Consider the following 17823-nt stretch of genomic DNA (forward strand, 5'->3'; position numbering starts at 1 on the left):
TGGGTTAAATGTGGAAGACACATTTCGGTTGCATGCATTCAATTGTGCAACTAACAAGGTTTGACAAGACAGTTAGTTGGATCTAAGATTGTGTGTTTGTTTACCCAATACTTACCAATTACACAATACATCCTTTGAGCAATTATGTAGTATACATTGTTATTCTGTAAAATGTTATGAATTTTGTTCAAACTGTTTTATTGTGTTCCCACTTATCCCCAAATGATTAAGCAGTAAGGTACATGTTTACCGGTCCACGTGAGCTGTGAATGTCAAAGTTTGTCCTTGCCTTCTAATCAGAGACTGATAAATACCTCTGTACTAATCTGTGTGGACCTAACAGTCAGTCAACTACATACATATATATGCCAATGAATGATCAATTGAATTGATTAATTACATGCCCAAGAAATGTAATCCTTCACGATTAAGAAGTGTGTTCCTATGTGTTGTCCTATTCTAATGACCATCCTCTCCTTTCTCACAGCCATGACGGCAGATATATCTCACAGCCTGAATCCCCTGGAGAACCTCAAAGAGTCCATTGAGAACACCAAGCTGTCGGATGTCAAAGGATGCTGTGGAGGACCTCCTGATAAGCCGGATCAACCTGGCCATGGCGGGGTACCTGGGAGTCAAAGAAGCCTGCCTTCCGTAATGCCATCCGCGGTGTGTGGTCTGAGGATTAAGGGGCCGCCCTCCCCCTCTCCCCCACCCCTCCAGAGGAGCTGGCCATCTACACAACCCCAAACGCCCAGACTTCTGCCTGAGGGACCTGCCACCCACCTCCCCAGCCTTGCCCTTTGACCCGGAAGCTTACATAGGGCGAGTCAAGTTCCTGCGGTACAACGTGGTGGTCATGGTGTTCATTCAGTCTCCAGGACAACAGCGTGGTGATGTTCCTAGAGGCCCTCTCGGTGCAGATGGTCATGGTGTACTTTGCCCTGCTGGCCTCAGAGAAGGACACAGAGAAGAGCCTGGTGGTGTGGAAGGCCCAGGGGGTTGCCCTGTCTAAGGTGTTCTTATAAGGCCCTCCTGTCTGGAGAAACTTGACTTCCCAGGACTCCTGGAGGAGATGGAAAGGGACCTTCCAGAGATCCGGCCCACGCCCTCCTCTAGGCCCTGCCCACTCTCACACCAGCGCAGCTGGTCACCCAGAAGAGGGACTGCTTCAAGGCCCAGGTGTGGGCGGTCACCTTGCTCTTTGCCGTGGTCTCTGAACCCCTTGGCAAAATGTGTAGATTTGCAGCAAACTTGCTTTAAAACTGCAACATTTCTCTAAGTCCCATAGCAAAATGTGTAGAATTGTAGGAAATTAACTCTAAAAACATTTTTTTCTCTGCAGTCAAGAAGTGTCCCTAAAATGTTGTGCTCGTAAGGTGGGGGAAACAACATTTTGCTTAGGGCCCCCAAAAGGCTAGGGCTGGCTCTGACTACATGTGTGGGTAGGCAGACCCGTGAGTTACTGCTGCCCCCCATGATCAGTTTGGACTTTTTGTGGCCCCCACCCCCATCAAAGTTGCCCATCCTTGATTTATACCATCGGTAGCCTATAATTACTGTTGAATGACATTTGTGTACATGGTAGGTTGGAAATAGCCCAAAATACACAATTTAAACATGCTTTGAACAGATTACAGAGAACAAACAACTTAAAATACACAACCATTAAAAGTGAGTTAGTGCCTCAATATAAAACAATGTTGAAATAATGCACACTTAAAATATAAAAATATTCTCATATTCGGGTTAGCTGACAATGTCACGAAAACAATATGCACCGAAGGCCGTGTATTGTCGTGATTCTGGATGGCCAGATATCTAGCAACAACGACACGAAGCTGCCATGTGGGGAATTGTAGGTGGGTCGTTTCAGCTAGTTTTATCCTGTTCTTGATACCACGTCATGTTTTGACTGATGTCACGTCTATGCTAATCTAATATCAAAAAAATGTGTTAGCTAGCAAACCAACAACTGTAACAACTTATTTGAGAGACATTGTGCAAATGTATATGTATTTTCAATAAACATTAGAGACAAGATATAGTTTACATGTTGTAAAAAATCTAAGCCAATCCAGTCTGTTGTACTCCATAGCTGTACACGTGTCTGTTTGGTTGCTAAACAACCAATCCGTCTATAGCACGCCTATAGCACTAAAAGCACAATGTACTTTTTTTCTTGATTCATTTCATTTGAGCTCTCTAGCTAGCCCAAAATGAGAATTCTTTATTACATTTTGTCAACGTTTTCTGCAGTAAATCAGTATCCTATTTACAGAAAGATGTTGGTTACAACCACACATACTACATAATATCCCCACCCACACAAATGAAAGGAAAGGGGAGAAAAACATGAAAGGGTTTGACCTCTCTACTTTTCCAAACCACATCATTGTCAGTCCTTCCTCATGGTGACAAAACAGAATCGTTTCAAAAGTAAAATGACACTTCCTTGAAAAACATTACAAAACATACCCAGAACATTCTTCTATGTACAACTAGAAAATATGATTATTTAAATTGTAGAAGCACCAGGCACATACAGTACTATCTGACACATGGCTGTAAAATAAAGCATTTACCAAAATTATTAACTACAGTAGTTTCAGTTGAACAAAAGTCCCAGTATCATCATAAAACTTTCAATCTGGATTCAGAAAATGATATAAGAATCCATGGCTGTATAATACTGTATGCTATCAGCCACTTTTTCTAGCGAAAATTGCTGTCACTCACCACCACCCATTATAGCCTTTACGTTGGAGTAAAGTGCTGTATCCTCATCTGTCTCTGCTGCCGGCTTACCGTTCTCTTTCTCCTCATCCTTCCCCATCATCATCATTCCACTCCCCTCTCCTCCATCTTCATCCCCTTCTTTCTTCTTCTCTTGTTTGATTTTGGCGTACTCTGACTCTGTTGTGGTGGTCTTCTTCTCTGCCTCCTCAGGAGTCTTCTTCTTCAGCAGGGAGTAGTTGATACTGGCGTAGTCCACTTCATTTGGTTCTTCCCTTGTGGAAGATTTTCCCGCGGCTCCACTGGTCTGGGGCCCTACGTTTTCAGCTCCCTCCCTCAGCACCACCTGCAGAGGGGTCTGTTCACCCCGCACAGCCCGTCCTGCATCCATCTAGTGGAGTAGAAAGCACTGTGTGAGGAGTCTTGTTAGCTTGGTGGTCCCAGATCTGTTTATGCTGTCTTGTAACCTCCTGTTGACATGTCAATGCTAACTGAATGTTGATAAAGCTGAATAAAGAAGGAAACTGGTACTGCACCTGTTGGTCTTCACATGCCACAATCTCCAGGTTTATGAAAGGGCTTTTGGAGTCTGAGTCCTTTGAGATCCTCTGTTTTTGTCTAAGGAAAATATTACAAATGACATTTCTCAATAACTATATTTTGGAGGGGTTAGCAAGCACTTCCATTACAATATGTTGCAAGGCATTGGTACTTTTGACAATGTATCTGATTCTCTTGACAGTAAATCTGAATTTCTAAAGACAATCTGCAATTGATTTTAAAAACAACACTCAGTTAACACTAACTGTACTTCAGTAATAGAATTCATGTACCTTTTACATTTCCCTGTGAAACACAGGAAGATACAACAGATGGTGGCTGAGAGAGCTGCACCAATCACAAATGCAGTAATCTGTTTTAGGTCCGACAGCAAAGCTCTGTCTTCCCCTTCTTTTTCTAAAAAGAGAACAACTCTATGAAATTGGCTCACATTACTTCATATCGTCTCGAAGAAAAAAATATAATTTTCAGAGTCTAAGCCTACATGTACAGAACATGCTCAATATTGCAAACTTTGGGTGGTTTTGGGAAGCGTTGACTCTCTAACCAAGTAACTTGACTTATATCTTTACCTCCTTGCTTTTCTGGGCTCTCTTTTTGCGTGACCTGCAACTTCTCTCTCACTCCTACCAACACATTTCTGCTGACACACTCCACAGTGGTGTTGTTGGTCTGGTTTCTAACAGGCAGGCTGATGGTGCTGTTCACTGAGGACCCGAACACTGATGTAGTGAGGCTGTACTTCTCTGTGTTGAGCTCCAGCAGTGGCCACTCTATTATGGGTAAGGGAACACCCTGAGCAACACACACACAGGTCATGACCTCTGCCTGGACCACACACCCAGAGCCATTGAGCATCACAGGACGATCTGGAAAAACACAGCGAAGAGAAAGGAATCAGTGACAGATTGATATTAACATCATGACAGATAAGAGCGATTCCATGTCATATCAACTTAAATGTTTCAATCAGGTTTGTACAGTGCTGTTTGTACTAACACATCACAGTTACAACAGTGGAAGCTGTCAGAGTCCTGTTGAGGTGTTGAGCTGTACACACATAATCCCCAGCAAGTTCTCTTGTCAAGTTAGAGACAACTAGAGCGGCCAGTCCAGAGTTTTTCTGTTCCAAAGCTGTTGACCCGGTATTACTCCAGTTGATATTTGATGATGATGGTGGGTAGCTGTCAACACTGCAGGTCAGATTCAGGGTGTCACCCTCTCTCACTGTGTTATTACCAGAGATATTGGGTTCCTTCACATCTAGAAAACAAAGTGCATACACAGGTAATCATGTTAATGAAATATAACTATTGAATCACAATGAAAGAATGTGTTGTGAAATTAAGGTCAGATAATGTACAGTTCTTACATGTCACATTCAATGTCAGTGTCTTCTTAGTGGTGACACTGCCATTGAAGGTCACCAGACATGTGACCTTGGTGCTGTGATCGTTAGCTGAGGGGGTAAAGGTCAAAGTTGAGAAGTGGGTTGTTGTGACGCTGGTCAGATCCTCTCTCTTTTGTATAGTGGTGTTGTCTCTGAGCTCAGTGATGTTGTCTCCTGTCCCTCTCCATGTCCATGTGATGTTAGGAGGGGTTCCAGAGCAGATCCCTGGGGCAGTGCAGGTCAGAGTAGCTGGTTCTCCCTCTGTCAGAGGAGGAGTCAACACTGAGGGCTTCTGGGTCAGAGCTGGACACAGGAAATACAAACTCAGAAGTTAAATTAACATCTGTGTACCAGACATCCGAGAAACATAATCAGATGCAGTGTTATATCATACTAACTATGCTAACCCTGTTAAACTGCTCCAAATAATGCCCCAAAAATTCCACCATTGTTTAGAAAAAACAAACTTTGAAAAGGGAGAATTGGCGAGGGGAATCTTGGCATTTGTGAATTGGAGGTACAGTGCCTTGCAAAAGTATTCACCCCCTTGGCATTTTCCTAATGTCAATATGCCTTATCTATTGCTGTTTTGGTTAGTGATTTGTCTTATTTCACTGTAGAGCCTCCAGCCCTGCTCAATATCCCTTAGCTAGCCCTTTTGTTCCACCCCCCCACACATGCGGTGACCGCACTTGGCATAAAGAGACAAAACCTCTCATCGTCATGCATGCCTAGGCTTACCTCCACTGTACTCACATATTACCATACCCTTGTCTGTACATTATGCCTTGAATCTATTCTTCTGCGCCCAAAAACCTGCTCCTACTTTTTCTCCTAGCTTCTACTTTTAAATATCCACCTTTCCAGAAACAAGTCTCTTGCCGTTGCCACTTGTTCTAGACCCCCTTCAGCCCCCAGCTGTGCCCTGGACACCACATGTGAATTGATCGCCCCCCATCTATCTTCAGAGTTCGTACTGTTAGGTGATCTAAACTGGGACATGCAGTTCCCTTTGGGCACGTCAGACAGGCGGAAATTCAAAATACTGTCCCCTAGCCCTAAGTAGTTTTAACACCTCGGCCGTCCTACAATCTAAGCTAGATGCCCTCAATCTCACACAAATTATCAACGAACCTACCAGGTACAACCCCTAAATCCGTAACCCTCTTAGATATCATCCTGACCAACTTGCCCTCTAAATACACCTCTGCTGTCTTCAACCAGGATCTCAGCAATCACTGCCTCATTGCCAGCGTACGTAATGGGTCCACGGTATAACGACCACCCCTCATCACTGTCAAACGCTCCCTAAAACACTTTTAAGTGATCAGGCCTTTCTAATCGACCTGGCCCGGGTATCCTGGAAGGATATTGACCTTATCCCGTCAGTAGAGGATACCTGGTTGCTCTTCAAAAGTGCTTTCCTCTCCATCTTAAATAAGCATACCCCATTCAAAAAAAATGTAAAATTAAGAACAGATATAGCCCTTGATTCACCCCAGACTTGACTGCCCTTGACCAGCACAAAAACATCCTGTGGCATTCTGCATTAGCATCAAATAGCCCCCGTGATATGCAACTTTTCAGGGAAGTCAGGAACCAATAAACTCAGTCAGTTAGGAAAGCTAAGGCTAGTTTTTCAAACCGAAATTTGCTTCCTGTAGCACTAATTCCAAAAAGTTTTTGGACACTGTAAAGTCCATGGAGAATAAGAGCACCTCCTCCCAGCTGCCCACTGAACTGAGGATAGGAAACACCAATAAATCGACAATAATCAATCATTTCAATAAGCATTTTTCCACGGCTGGCCATGCTTTCCACCTGGCTACCTCTACCCCTGCCAACATCTCAGCACCCCCTGTAGCAACTTGACCCCCCCCCCCCCCCCAATTCTCCTTCACCCAGCAAAATCTGGATCCCTACAAATCAGCTGGGCTAGACAATCTGGACCCTCTCATTCTAAAATTATCCGCCGCAATTGTTGCAACCCCTATTACAAGCCGTATCTTTCGTATCGTCTGAGATCCCCAAAGATTGGAAAGCTGACGCGGTCATCCACCTCTTCAAAGGGGGAGACACTCTAGACCCAAACTGTTATAGACCTATATCCATCCTGCCCTACCTTTCTAAAATCTTCGAAAGCCAAGTTAACAGATCCCCCGACCATTTCGAATCCCACTGTACCTTCTCCACTATGCAATCTGGTTTCCGAGCAGGTCATGGGTGCACCTCAGCCATTTACATTTACATCATTTAGCAGATGCTCTTATCCAGAGCGACTTACAAATTGATGCATTCACCTTATGATATCCAGTGGAACAACCCCTTTACAATAGTACATCTATATATTTTTGGGGGGGAGGGTAGGGGGGGTTAGAAGGATTACTTAATCCTATCCCAGGTATTCCTTAAAGATGTGGGGTTTCAGGTGTCTCCGGAAGGTGGTGATTGACTCCGCTGTCCTGGCGTTGTGAGGGAGCTTGTTCCACCATTGGGGTGCCAGAGCAGCGAACAGTTTTGACTGGGCTGAGCGGGAACTGTGCTTCCGCAGAGGTAGGGAGGCGAGCAGGCCAGAGGTGGATGAACGCAGTGCACTTCTTTGGGTGTAGGGACTGATCAGAGCCTGAAGGTACGGAGGTGCCATTCCCCTCACAGCTCCGTAGGCAAGCACCATGGTCTTGTAGCAGATGCGAGCTTCAACTGGAAGCCAGTGGAGTGTGCGGAGGAGCGGGGTGACGTGAGAGAACTTGGGAAGGTTGAGCACCATACGGGCTGCCGCGTTCTGGATGAGTTGTAGGGGTTTGATGGCACAGGCAGGGAGCCCAGCCAACAGCGAGTTGCAGTAATCCAGACGGGAGATGACAAGTGCCTGGATTAGGACCTGCGCCGCTTCCTGTGTGAGGCAGGGTCGTACTCTGCGAATGTTGTAGAGCATGAACCTACAGGATCGGGTCACCGCCTTGATGTTAGCGGAGAACAACAGGGTGTTGTCCAGGGTCACGCCAAGGCTCTTAGCACTCTGGGAGGAGGACACAATGGAGTTGTCAACCGTGATGGCGAGATCACGGAACGGGTAGTCCTTCCCCGGGAGGAAGAGCAGCTCCGTCTTGCCAACGTTCAGCTTGAGGTGGTGATCCGTCATCCACACTGATATGTCTGCCAGACATGCAAAGATGCGATTCGCCACCTGGTTATCAGAAGGGGGAAAGGAGAAGATGAATTGTGTGTTGTCTGCGTAGCAATGATAGGAGAGACCATGTGAGGATATGACAGAGCCAAGTGACTTTGTGTATAGCGAGAATAGGAGAGGGCCTAGAACTGAGCCCTAGGGGACACCAGTGGTGAGAGCACGTGGTGCGGAGACGGATTCTCGCCGTGCCACCTGGTAGGAGCGACCTATCAGGTAGGACGCAATCCAAGAGTGAGCCGCGCCGGAGATGCCCAACTCGGAGAGGGTGGAGAGGAGGATCTGATGGTTCACAGTATCAAAGGCAGCAGATAGGTCTAGAAGGATGAGAGCAGAGGAGAGAGAGTTAGCTTTAGCAGTGCGGAGAGCCTCCGTGACACAGAGAAGAGCAGTCTCAGTTGAATGACCAGTCTTGAAACCTGACTGATTTGGATCAAGAAGGTCATTCTGAGAGAGATAGCAAGAGAGCTGGCCAAGGACAACACGCTCAAGAGTTTTGGAGAGGAAAGAAAGAAGGGATACTGGTCTGTAGTTGTTGACATCGGAGGGATCGAGTGTAGGTTTTTTGAGAAGTGGTGCAACTCTCTCTCTCTTGAAGACGGAAGGGACGTAGCCAGCGGTCAAGGATGAGTTGATGAGCGAGGTGAGGTAAGGGAGAAGGTCTCCGGAAATGGTCTGGAGAAGAGAGGAGGGGATAGGGTCAAACGGGCAGGTTGTTGGGCGGCCGACCGTCACAAGTCGCAAGATTTCATCTGGAGAGAGAGGGGAGAAAGAGGTCAAAGCATAGGGTAGGGCAATGTGAGCAGGACCAGCGGTGTCGTTTGACTTAACAAACGAGGATCGGACGTCGTCAACCTTCTTTTCAAAATGGTTGACAAAGTCGTCCGCAGAGAGGGAGGGGGGGAGGAGGATTCAGGAGGGAGGAGAAGGTGGCAAAAAGCTTCCTAGGGTTAGGATAAAGTAATCCTTCTAACCCCCCCCTAAAAGATTTAGATGCACTATTGTAAAGTGGTTGTTCCACTGGATAAGGTGAATCCACCAATTTGTAAGTCGCTCTGCTAAATGACTTAAATGTAAATGTAAAAATGTTAGAGGCAGATGCTCAGCCACACTCAAGGTCCTAAACGATATCATAACCGCCATCGATAAGAGATAATACTGTGCAGCCATCTTCATTGACTGGCCAAGGCTTTCGACTCTGTCAATCAACGCATTCTTATTGGCAGACTCAACAGCCTTGGCTTCTCAAATGACTGCCTTGCCTGGTTCACCAACTTCTTCTCAGATATAGTTCAATGTGTCAAATCGGAGGGCCTGTTGTCCGGACCTCTGGAAGTCTCTATGGGGGTGCCACAGGGTTCAATTCTTGGGCACTCTTTTCTCTGTATATATCAATGATGTCGCTCTTGCTGCTGGTGATTCTCTGATCCACCTCTACACAGACAACACCATTCTGTATACATCTGGCCCTTCTTTGGACACTGTGCTAACAAACCTCCAAACGAGCTTCAATGCCATACAACACTCCTTCCGTGGCCTCCAACTGCTTTTAAATTCTAGTAAAAATAAGTGCATGCTCTTCAACCGATTGCAGCCCGCTCCCTCCCGCCCCCGCCAACTAGCATCACTACTCTGGTCGGTTCTGACATAGAATATGTGGACAACTACAAATACCTAGGTGCCTGGTTGGACTGTAAACTCTCCTTCCAGACTCACATTAAGCATCTCCAATCCAAAATTAAATCTAGAATTGGCTTCCTATTTAGCAACAAAGCCTCCTTCACTCATGCTGCCAAACATACCCTCGTAAAACTGACTATCCTACTGACTATCCTACCAATCCTTGACTTTGGCGATGTCCTTTACAAAATAGGCCCCAACACTCTACTAGGCTAACTGGATGTTGTCTATCAGTGTCATCCGTTTTGTCACTAAAGCCCCATATACTACCCACCACTGCGACCTGTATGCTCTCGTTGGCTGGCCCTCACTACACATTCGTCACCACACCCACTGGCTCCAGGTCATCTATAAGTCTTTGCTAGATAAACCCCTGTCGTATCTCAGCTCACTGGTCACGATAGCAACACCCACCCATAGCACGCGCTCCAGCAGGTATTTTGCACTGGTCATCCCCAAAGCCAACCCTTCCTTTGGCCGCCTTTCCTTCCAGTTCTCTGCTGCCAATGACTGGAACAAATTACAAAAATCTCTGAAGCTGGAGTCTTATATCTCCCTCTCTAACTTTAAGCGTCAGCTATCAGAGCAGCCTACCGATCACTGTACCTGTACACAACCAATCTGTAAATAGCACACCCAACTACCTCATCCACATATTGTTATTTATCCTCTTGCTCTTTTGCACCCCAGTATCTCTACTTGCACATCATCATCTGCACATCTGTCACTCCAGTGTTAATGCTAAATTGTAATTATTTTACCTCTGTTGTCACATCCTGACCAGTAAAAGGGGTTGTTTGTTATTTTAGTTTGGTCAGGACGTGGCAGGGGGTGTTTGTTTTATGTGTTTCGGGGTTTTTTGGTTTATGTTCTATGTTAGTATATTTCTATGTTCGTTCTAGGTTTTCTATTTCTATGTTTAGTTTATTGGGTTGACCTTCAATTGGAGGCTGCTGTTCCTTGTTGCCTCTAATTGAAGGTCCTAATTAATAGGGGTGTTTTTTCATTGGGATTTGTGGGTAGTTGTTTGTCCGTATAGTCATTTGTCCTCACGGGACTGTTTGTCGTTGTTGTTTTGTTCAAGTGTTTTGTTAAGTTTCTTTAATAAACAAGAAAATGAGCATACACATTCCCGCTGCATTTTGGTCCACTCCATACGACGAACGTGACATCTGTAGCCTATTTATTACCTTACCTCCCTACTCTTCTATATTTGCACACACTATACAAATATTGTTCTATTGTGTTTTTGACTGTACGTCTGTTTATGTGTAACTCTGTTGTTTTTGTCGCACTGCTTTGCTTTATCTTGGCCAGGTCACAGTTGTAAATGAGAACTTGTTCTCAACTGGCCTACCTGGTTAAATAAAGGTGAATAAATAAAAATGCTGTGGGGATGTTTTTCATCGGCTGGGACTGGGAAACTGGTCAGAATTGAAGGAGTGATGAATGGCGCTAAAGACCTGTTTCAGTCATCCAGAGATTTTAGACTGAGACGGAGGTTCACCTTCCAGCAGGACAATGACTCTAAGCATACTGCTAAAGCAACACTCGAGTGGTTTAAGGGGAAACATTTAACTTCTCTAGGGCCGGCGGGACGAAATCGTCCCACCTACGTAACAGCCAGTGGAATCCTGTGGCGCGTTATTGAAATACCTTAGAAATGCTATTACTTAAATTTCTCAAACATATGACTATTTTACACCATTTTAAAGACAAGACTCTCGTTAATCTAACCACACTGTCCGATTTCAAAAAGGCTTTACAACGAAAGCAAAACATTAGATTATGTCAGCAGAGTACCCAGCCAGAAATAATCAGACACCCATTTTTCAAGCTAGCATATAATGTCACAAAAACCCAGAAGACAGCTAAATGCAGCACTAACCTTTGATGATCTTCATCAGATGACACACCTAGGACATTATGTTATACAATACATGCATGTTTTGTTCAATCAAGTTCATATTTATATCAAAAACCAGCATTTTACATTAGCATGTGACGTTCAGAACTAGCATACCCCCCGCAAACTTCCGGTGAATTTACTAAAAATGTACTAAATTACTCACGATAAACGTTCACAAAAAGCATAACAATTATTTTAAGAATTATAGATACAGAACTCCTCTATGCACTCGATATGTCCGATTTTAAAATAGCTTTTCGGTGAAAGCACATTTTGCAATATTCTCAGTAGATAGCCCGGCATCACAGGGCTAGCTATTTAGACACCCAGCAAGTTTAGCACTCACCAAAGTCAGATTTACTATAAGAAAAATGTTATTACCTTTCCATTACCGTACTTCGAAACATGTCAACCGCTGTTTAAAATCAATTTTTATGCCATTTTTTCGTAAAAAAGCGATAATATTCCGACCGGGAATCTGCGTTTAGGTAAAAAGAGGAAAGAAAATAAAGCACGGGGTCGACTCGTGCACGCGCCTAAGCCCATTGTCCTCTGATCGGCCACTTGCCAAAAGCGTAAATGTGTTTCAGCCTGGGGCTGCCTCGATATCATTCAGCTTTTTCCCGGGCTCTGAGAGCCTATGGGAGCCGTAGGAAGTGTCACGTTACAGCAAAGATCCTCAGTCTTCAATAAACAGAGACAAGAAGAACAAGATCTTGTCAGAGAGGCCACTTCCTGTAAGGAATCTTCTCAGGTTTTTGCCTGCCATATGAGTTCTGTTATACTCACAGACACCATTCAAACAGTTTTAGAAACGTTAGGGTGTTTTCTATCCAAAGCCAATTATATGCATATTCTAGTTACTGGGCAGGAGTAGTAACCAGATTAAATCGGATATGTTTTTTTATCCGGCCGTGTCTATACTGCCCCCTACCCCCAACAGGTTAAATGTCTTGGAATGGCCTAGTCAAAGCCCAGACCTCAATCCAATTGAGAGTATATGGTATGACTTAACGATTGCTGTACCCCAGCAGGAACCCATCCAACTTGAAGGAGCTGGAGCAGTTTTGCCTTGAATGGGCAAAAATCCCAGTGGCTAGATGTGCCAAGCGTATAGAGACATACCCCAAGAGACTTGCAGCTGTAATTGCTGCAAAAGGTGGCTCTACAAAGTATTGACTTTGGGGGGTGAATAGTTATGGATGCTCAAGTTTTCTTTTTTTTCTATCTTATTTCTTGTTTGTTTCACAAGAAAAAATATTTTGCATCTTCAAAGTGGTAGGCATGTTGTGTAAATCAAATGATACAAACCCCCCAAAAATCTATTTTGATTCTTGGTTGTAAGGCAACAAAATAGGAAAAATGCCAATGGGGGTGAATACTTTCGCAAGGCACTCTATGTTCCTGTATGTTAAAGTCAGTGTACATATTTAACAACAGTACTAGTCATGTCAAAGTAACTAACAGTAAGAGTCATGCTGTACCTGTCACTTTGATTTTCATTTTCTGTGGGTATGTATATGGTCCTCCTATCATTCTGTATCGATACTGTCCAGCATCATTCTCTCTGATGTCGTTGATGATCACACTACAGTTCCCCTTTGTCAGGTCTGTCTCTAGTAGAGACACTCTATGTCTATAACCCTCCTGAGCTTCAGAGGGATCTTCGGAGTGGAAAATTATGTTTTTATCCAGATCACATTTTCCATTTTTAGGGCACTTGAACCATATTGCAGTGGTAGGCTCTACGTTATCAGGGTGAGTGAAGGTACATGAAATAACAGCACATAGTCCCTTCTCTACGGTTTTCTCTTCTGGACTGAATGTAATTCTCCAGGGTGATGCTGCCTGTTCTGATGGAGGGAAATTAATACAGACATGAGTGATACAGAAAGCGCTTAACTTGTTCGTAACATTTGTGATGGTACAGAATGAGTTTGGATTAAAATGTGTTACCACATCTATACAGCTACTAAGGATTTCAATATTGACAATACTTTATTGATAAAAGGGACCCTACTTTCAGATGTTGCTCTCTCTGCCAGAGAGAAGAGTAGAGCTGCCCAGATGAGGACCCACATCCTGCCTCCACTGCCTCAATGAATCAACCACAACACCAGGGTCCGTCCACTTTCACCTCTTTCTCTGGTCACCTTGTCTGTTTCCACAGGTCTGGAGCACAGAAAGAGTATAAAATAACATAATAAATAATGTTATGATAATAACTACACATCCCGTTCCCAGCGGTGTAAGGAGACTACGTAGGCATTCATAACATCTGACGTGAATGTTTCTTGAAACGTTTATGATTTTTACAACCTTCTATGCAAATATTTTCAACTTTAATTTCATGCACAGAAAGAAGATGTCCTAGTAATGCTTTATTTTACCATAATTGACTGGAATTTATTTATAACCCAAATTTATTAGGCATGGACATTCATTGTAACAAATATGAGAAAGTACCAATATTTTCTACCAAGGACCAAAGAGTTACTAGTTTTGTTAAATAATTTCAAGTAATGTCCAGAGTTTTTTCTTCTCCCAAGTACTTTAACAGTTGGTTTAGCCATGTGAGAGAATAAGACTGAATCAGCACATTACCTCTCTCTCAGTGTGCTCTCTCCTCCTCCTGTGAGCCCTGTGTGAGACTCTGGTACGTGTGAACTGTCACTTCATGTCCCCAGTCTGTTACTCCTCCCTCTAACCCGGTGCTGCAGTCTAGGAAGTCCCTCTGTATTGCATATCACCCAGCTAATGTTCCCTCATTTTTTGGGGGGCACTGAGCACATTTTGTCTCTTTTGAGCAGAAACTTGAATGTTTTGAGAATTTTGTACGTTTACAGTGAACGCTGAGGGTGTACCCTTACAGTTTTAGACAGTAGCCAATAGGCTATTGTGGCTATTTAATCATAATGTAGGCCTACCAACAAAACCAATGGAAAGAAATCCCATAACCTTTTCACATGGAAATAGCTTTTGATTTCTTTGATATAGCCTAGAGTAGCCTATATGTGGTGTTCATTGCAGGCCTACATTGCATGATACTTTTATTGTAAAAATTACATTGTGAAGGGCTTGACATGAATGAATGATTTTTTACTTGGTCTGTAACAGCATGGCCCAAATAGTAAATTGCATTGTATTGTGTTGTATGATGCAAGAAACCACTTTAGAAAATAAAATGTATTATTATTATTACCACACAGAGAATTAGACAATATAGGCTACCCCTCTGCCTATTAGCTTATTTGCATATTCAAGCTGCTCTCAAAACACAACACTGCCATTTTAATTAAGACAAGCTTTTTTCCTGACCAGCTTTTGAAAGACAGTTTGAAATGAAGCCTACACGTTTTGTGCTCTTGTAGGAAGCAGTAACTCCCCATTGCTGACCTACACTTATCTATAACTGGGCTGATATCTCGCCAACTAGCAAATAATATCAACAAATGTGCACACATGCGGCTCTGCGTTATCTGAACTGATCTTAAAAGCACATTCACTCGCCAGTGATTGAAAGACCACTCGTGGGCTACCAAGCCAATAGAATTCTACTCCATTGCGCTCTGGCTCTGACTACAACAAAATCACAGACTCAATCTTGCAAAGTTAAATTTGTTTTGGTTTGTCGCATTGAAAAGGGGCTGATATAATTAAGAAATAAGGCCCAAGGAGGTGTGGTATATGGCCAATATACTACGGCTAAGGGCTGTACTTAAGCATGATAAATTGCAACGCAGAGTGCCTGGACACAGACCTTTGCCATAGTATACTGGCCATATATCACAAACCCCCGAGGTGCCTTATTGCTATTGTAAACTGGTTACCAACGTAATTAGAGCAGTAAATATAAATGTTTTGTCATACCCGTGGTATACGGTCTGATATACCACAGCTGCCAGCCAATCAGAATTCAGGGCTCAAACTACCCAGTTTATAATGTTGATTTGATCACAGAAAAATGTTTGATCTATATACTGCAAACTAATGGAGCGAACTCAGTGCAGTTCAATCATTTTCAGCCTTACTGTACTGTATATAGACCATAATCAACCCAAACCCATCAACAAACCCATCAACAAACCCATCAATCCAGACCCATCAAAGAACTTTGACTAACACTTCAATCCACATAGCTTTAATATTCAGAGTGAGTTTTATTTCACAGTTTCTATCAGAGAGGCTTCTCTGTTAAAACTTCTTAAGGTGTAGGGGGCAGTATTTTCACGGCCGGATGAAAAACGTACCCAAATTATACTGGTTACTACTCTGGCCCAGAAACTAGAATATGCATATTATTAGTAGATTTGGATAGAAAACAATCTGAAGTTTCTAAAACTGTTTGAATGATGTCTGTGAGTATAACAGAACTCATATTGCAGGCAAAAACCTGAGAAAAATCCAACCAGGAAGTGGGAGATCTGAGAATTGTAGTTCTTCTTTTGAATCCCTATCGAAACTACAGTGTCTGCGGGGTCACGTTGCACTTCCTAAGGCTTCCATTGGCTGTCAAAAGCCTTCAGAAAGTTTTTTCATCATTCTCCTGTAACCGAGCAGAGAATAGGAGCTCAGTCAATGAGTGGACTGCCTATGGACAAAGGACTTGGTGATGCGCGAGCCCGATAGCGTGCCCCTCCTTCTTTTTCTTCTGGAATGAATTGTCCTGTTTGAATATTATCGCATTTTTATGTTAAAAATACCATAAAGATTGATTGTAAACAACGTTTGACATGCTTCTACTAACGGTAATGGAACATTTTGACTTTTTGTGTCTCGAATTGCGCTCACGCATCATGCTTTTGGATAGTGACATGAACGCACGAACAAAATGGAGGTATTTGGACATAAATATGGATTATTTCGAACAAAAACAACATTTCCTGTGGAAGTAGCAGTCCTGGGAGTGAATTCTGACAAAGATCAGCAAAGGTAAGAGAATATTTATATTACTAATTCTGAGTTTAGCTGACCCCAGAACTTGGCGGGTGTCTGTATAGCTTGCTTGATGGCGAGCTATGTACTCAGAATATTGAAAAATGTGCTTTCGCCGAAAAGCAATTTTAAAATCTGACACAGCGGTTGCATCAAGGAGTACTGTATCTATAATTCTTAAAATAATTGTTATGTATTTTGTCAATGTTTATGATGAGTATTTTTGTAAATTGATGTGCTTATTCACCGGAAGTTTTTGGTGGGAATACATTTTCTGAACATCACGCGCCAATGTAAAATGCTGTTTTTGGATATAAATATGAACTTTATCGAACAAAACATACATGTATTGTGTAACATGATGTCCTAGGATTGTCATCTGATGAAGATCGTCAAAGGTTAGTGCTTCATTTAGCTGTGTTTTGGGTTTTTGTGACATATCTCCTTGCTTGGAAAATGGCTGTGTGGTTATTTTTGTCTATGTACTCTTCTAACATAATCTAATGTTTTGCTTTCGCTGTAAAGCCTTTTTGAAATCGGACAATGTGGTTACATTAAGGAGAAGTGTATCTTTAAAATGGTGTAAAATAGTCATATGTTTGAGAAATTGAAATGATGATATTTCTGCTGTTTTGTATTTCGCGCCATGCTATTTCACTGGCTGTTGAATAGTGTGGGACGGTCACGTCCCACTTAGCCCAGAGAAGTTAATACTCAGAAACATTATACTCATAAGACTTATTATAAGTCTTATTGTAACATTACACTAAATGTGAATAATATGGAGAATGCCTCGCATTGGATAGAGATATACAGTGCATTCGGAAAGTATTCAGACCCCTTGACTTTCTCCACATTTTGTTACGTTACAGCCTTATTCTAAAATGGATTACATACATTTTTTCCCCTCATCAATCTACACACAATACTCCTATACTGGACACGCTAAATGTACAGTAGCCCTTATCCAGCTATCCAGTTAGCTAAACACTTATTCAAATAACTCTGTGAGAAGCAGGGTGCCGTTTTGGAAGTTTACTTGAATCACAGTGTGAAACTGCAACAAACATAAAAGTACATGTTTTCAGTTACAGTAGTATAGAGCAAATCAAATCAAATCAAATTTATTTATATAGCCCTTCGTACATCAGCTTATATCTCAAAGTGCTGTACAAAAACCCAGCCTAAAACCCCAAACAGCAAGCAAAGCATGTGAAAGAAGCACGGTGGCTAGGAAAAACTCCCTAGAAAGGCCAAAAACCTAGGAAGAAACCTAGAGAGGAACCAGGCTATGTGGGGTGACCAGTCCTCTTCTGGCTGTGCAGGGTGGATATTATAACAGAACATGGTCAAGATGTTAAAATGTTCATAAATGACCAGCATGGTCAAATAATAATAATCATAGTAGTTGTCGAGGGTGCAACA

The 17823-nt window shown here is 43.0% G+C and overlaps 1 protein-coding gene and 1 pseudogene across 2 annotated transcripts; one reads left to right on the forward strand and one right to left on the reverse strand.

Moving 5' to 3' along the window:
• The first annotated feature begins 215 nt into the window (after positions 1 to 215).
• On the forward strand, positions 216 to 1992 carry LOC123743123 (interferon-inducible GTPase 5-like; annotated as a pseudogene).
• A 7-nt stretch (positions 1993 to 1999) lies between these two features.
• On the reverse strand, positions 2000 to 14143 carry LOC106605169 (sialic acid-binding Ig-like lectin 5). Of its 2 annotated transcripts, XM_014200547.2 has the most exons (9): positions 14068 to 14143; positions 13484 to 13635; positions 12948 to 13316; positions 4670 to 4990; positions 4297 to 4560; positions 3870 to 4166; positions 3570 to 3693; positions 3273 to 3354; positions 2000 to 3127 (listed from the first exon to the last, which is right to left on the reverse strand). In XM_014200547.2, exons 2-9 carry the CDS (start codon positions 13542 to 13544, stop codon positions 2732 to 2734), a joined length of 1914 nt encoding a protein of 637 aa, XP_014056022.1. In that variant the 5' UTR covers positions 13545 to 13635; positions 14068 to 14143; the 3' UTR covers positions 2000 to 2731. The 2 variants fall into 2 exon arrangements, with proteins under 2 accessions (XP_014056022.1, XP_045574349.1); XM_045718393.1 differs by lacking the exon at positions 12948 to 13316.
• Between the last annotated feature and the right edge of the window lie 3680 nt (positions 14144 to 17823).

This window comes from Salmo salar, chromosome ssa05 (assembly GCF_905237065.1).
Source record: "Salmo salar chromosome ssa05, Ssal_v3.1, whole genome shotgun sequence".
NCBI classification, from domain to species: Eukaryota; Metazoa; Chordata; class Actinopteri; order Salmoniformes; family Salmonidae; genus Salmo; species Salmo salar.

Bases quoted from the DNA above. Each gene is read 5' to 3' on its own strand.
- LOC106605169 (XM_014200547.2), bottom strand. From the start codon at position 13,544: ATGTGGGTCCTCATCTGGGCAGCTCTACTCTTCTCTCTGGCAGAGAGA. The intron at 4,167-4,296 runs GTTAGTACAAAC...GTGTTTTTCCAG, and splicing joins CACTGTTGTAACTGTGATGT to ATCGTCCTGTGATGCTCAAT. The intron at 3,128-3,272 runs GTGCAGTACCAG...CTACTCCACTAG, and splicing joins TGGCATGTGAAGACCAACAG to ATGGATGCAGGACGGGCTGT.